General features: G+C 65.5%; 1 protein-coding gene across 1 annotated transcript; it reads left to right on the forward strand.

The window, feature by feature from the left end:
- Positions 1–801: 801 nt before the first annotated feature.
- Positions 802–2,858, forward strand: POU4F2 (POU class 4 homeobox 2). Its single transcript, XM_052810622.1, has 2 exons — positions 802–1,423; positions 1,879–2,858. The coding sequence occupies exons 1-2, from the start codon at positions 1,112–1,114 to the stop codon at positions 2,818–2,820; spliced, it is 1,254 nt and encodes a 417-aa protein (XP_052666582.1). The 5' UTR covers positions 802–1,111; the 3' UTR covers positions 2,821–2,858.
- Positions 2,859–3,497: the final 639 nt, after the last annotated feature.

Consider the following 3,497-nt stretch of genomic DNA (forward strand, 5'->3'; position numbering starts at 1 on the left):
GCTGAAAAGTGAAATTCATGGAAATAAACCCGGCCACCTTCAGTAAAACTGACTTTGCACGATTTCTTTTCTCCCTCTTTTTTTTTTTTTTATTCTTTTCTTCTTTTTCGAAGAGAGCGGCAGGGGGACGTTGGCGGGACAGCGGTGCGCTTTTGCAGGAGGATCCCTCCGGCTCCCCGCCGGTGGGGGACGCCGGGGGGGGGACACACGACACGACACACAGACCCCGGCCGCCGCTCCCTGCATTTCCCTCCGCGGCCCCCGCGCAGCGGCCAGCGCCCCCCGCCGCCCCCGCCGGAGCGGCGAGCAGTGCCAGGGCAGCGCCCGGGACACTCTTTGGCCGTGGGCTCGGTGTGAGCCCGGCTGGGACTTTTCTCTTCTCCCCCCCCCCCTTTTTTTTTTTTTTTTAATGGAGGGTGGATGTGAGGCGGCGAGGTGGCCGCTCCCCCCCACCTTTTTTTTTTTTTCTTTTTTGGCTTTTTCCCTCCCCTTTCTGGGAGGCGGCGGGGCGCGGCGCGGCGGTGAGTGTGGGAGCACGCGTGGGCGTGGGCGCGGGGGCGGCGGGGGGCGGGCAGGGAGCGGCGGAGGAGGGGGCCGGGGCCGAGGAGGCAGGCGCGGAGGGCCCTTCCCGAGGAGTTGGGCTGTAGTGACAGGCGAGAGGGGAGGGGAGGGAGGGGAGAGAGTAAAACCCACCGGCGCGGCGGCGGGGAGGGCACTTCGCGAGAGGCGAGGGCCGGCGCCGGAGCGGAGGCGGCGGCGGCGGACGGCGGCGAGCGCCCGGGCGGAGGGCGGGCGGGCGGGCGGGCGGGCGGGAGGCAGCCCGCGCATCCCCCGCGCATCCCCCGCGCATCCCCGGCTCGCCGGAGCCTCCTTTCCCGGCCGCGTCCTCCTCCCCGCCGGGGCTCGGGCAGCCGGCTGGGGGGCGAGTGGGATTGATCGATTGATTGATTGATTTTTTTTTTTTTTTTTCTGAGGGGTGGGGGCGAGGGGCGGGGGGGGGGGCCGGGGCTCCTGTGGCTTTTCCGGGGGGTCCGGGCCCCCGGCCCCCGCGCCCCTGCCCTCCTCCGGCGGCCGCCTGCCGGCGGGCCGGGCCGCGGCGGCGGCGAGCACCATGATGATGTCCCTGAGCAGCAAGCAGCCCTTCGGCCTCCCCCACGGCGGCGGCGGCGGCGGCCTCCACGAAACCAAGTACTCGGCCCTGCACACCGCCTCGCCCTGCCCCTCCGCCGGCGCCGCCGCCCCCGCCGCCAGCTCCCCCAGCAGCACCGGCACCGGCGGCTCCGCCGGACGCGGCACCGGCTCCGGCTCCGGCCCCGGCTCCGGCTCCGGCCCCGGCAGCGGCGGCTCCGGCTCCGGCTCGGGCTCCGGCCCCGGCGGCGGCGGCGCGGAGGCGATGCGGCGGGCCTGCCTGCCCGCCCCTCCGGTAGGTGCCCGCCGCCCGCCGCCCCGCTTTAAGGGGAGCCCCTCGGCGGCCCCCCGGATCCGCCTGATGATTTTTTCATGGCCGCGCAGCAAATCACCCGGCGCCGCCGGGCGCTCGCCCAACTTATGCATGCGGCGGCTTTTGCCGCCCGTATTAATTTTTATGACCTGGGATGCTGCGCGCGGCTGGTGCGTGTGTCCGTCCGTCCGTCCGTCCGTCCGCCCGCCGCCGGCTGCCTCCGTGCGAGCGGCTGCGCGCCGCGCCCGCTCCCTCGCCCCGCTCGCTCCCGCTTCTCCTCTCCCCCCCCCCCCGCCCCGCTCCGCTCCCCCCCCCCCCTCCTCCTTCTCCAGGATTTCTCTTTTAACATGCTGGGAAGGTTTTAGTGGCACGGCGGAGTGCGCGGGGAGGCGAATTCCCTGCTGAGCGTTATGTGTGCCTTCTATTTGCAATTGCAGAGCAATATATTCGGCGGTCTGGACGAGAGCCTGCTGGCCCGCGCCGAAGCCCTGGCAGCGGTGGACATCGTCTCCCCGAGCAAGAGCCACCACCACCACCCGCCGCACCACAGCCCCTTCAAGCCGGACGCCACCTACCACACCATGAACACCATCCCCTGCACCTCGGCCGCCTCCTCCTCCTCGGTGCCCATCTCCCACCCGTCCGCCCTGTCGGGCACCCACCACCACCACCACCACCACCACCACCACCACCACCAGCCCCACCAGGCGCTGGAGGGGGAACTCTTGGAGCACCTGACGCCGGGGCTGGCGCTGGGGGCCATGGCGGCCCCCGACGGCGCGGTGGTCTCCACGCCGGGCCACGCTCCCCACATGGCCGGCATGAACCCCATGCACCCGGCGGCGCTGGGCATGGCCCACGCCCACGGGCTGCCGGCCCACATGGGCTGCATGAGCGACGTGGACGCCGATCCCCGCGACTTGGAGGCCTTCGCCGAGCGCTTCAAGCAGCGCCGCATCAAGCTGGGGGTGACCCAGGCCGACGTGGGCTCGGCGCTGGCCAACCTGAAGATCCCGGGGGTGGGGTCCCTCAGCCAGAGCACCATCTGCCGCTTCGAGTCCCTCACCCTTTCCCACAACAACATGATCGCCCTCAAGCCCATCCTGCAGGCCTGGCTGGAGGAGGCCGAGAAGTCCCACCGCGAGAAGCTGGCCAAGCCCGAGCTCTTCAGCGGCGCGGAGAAGAAGCGCAAGCGGACCTCCATCGCCGCCCCCGAGAAGCGCTCGCTGGAGGCCTACTTCGCCCTCCAGCCCCGGCCCTCCTCCGAGAAGATCGCCGCCATCGCCGAGAAGCTGGACCTCAAGAAGAACGTGGTCCGCGTCTGGTTCTGCAACCAGCGCCAGAAGCAGAAGCGCATGAAGTACTCGGCCGGCATCTGAGCCGGCAGCGGAGGAGAATCGACAGCAGCAGCAGCAGCATCCTCAAAAAAAAAAAAAAAATTAAATAAACGACATCAAAAAAAAAAAAAGAAAAAAAAGGAAAGGAGGAAAAAAAACCCCAAACAAAACAAAACCACCCCACCGCCCCCAGCCCACCCCACCGCCCGCCCCGCGCCCAACTTTCGGGGGGAACTTCCCCGCGGAGCCGCCGCCCGGACCCGCCCCGGCAAGTACCGCTGGTTTTTATTCTTAACAGACCTCGCCTGGGTGCAAGCGCGAAAGGTGCCCTTCGCAGCGGCGTGTCCGCAGTGCCATGGTTTTCTCGGGACCCAAACTTGAATCTAGAGTTGAGGCTTGCGCCGCGAGAGACGTCTCAAAAGTATTTTGATTTAAATAATAATAATAATGATTTAAAAAAAAAAACAGATGGCAGGTTTTTCTGCATTTACACTGCGTATTATAAATATATAAATATATATATATTTTTACTGTGGTTATTATCCTTTTCCTTCTCTGAAGTTATAACGCTTAGGGAAAGAGCTGATCCTGCTGTGTTCACTGGTCTTCAAAAGCTATTATTAGATTACTGCCAAACAACCCCTTGTAAATTATTAATTTATCTCTCTAGCAACTTCATTTTGTGCTCATTCTAATTAATTACACCTCTTTAATCTAAG

Source organism: Harpia harpyja, chromosome 2 (assembly GCF_026419915.1).
Source record: "Harpia harpyja isolate bHarHar1 chromosome 2, bHarHar1 primary haplotype, whole genome shotgun sequence".
In the NCBI taxonomy this organism is placed as follows: Eukaryota; Metazoa; Chordata; class Aves; order Accipitriformes; family Accipitridae; genus Harpia; species Harpia harpyja.

Bases quoted from the DNA above. Each gene is read 5' to 3' on its own strand.
- POU4F2 (XM_052810622.1), top strand. From the start codon at position 1,112: ATGATGATGTCCCTGAGCAGCAAGCAGCCCTTCGGCCTCCCCCACGGC. The intron at 1,424-1,878 runs GTAGGTGCCCGC...TTGCAATTGCAG, and splicing joins CCTGCCTGCCCGCCCCTCCG to AGCAATATATTCGGCGGTCT.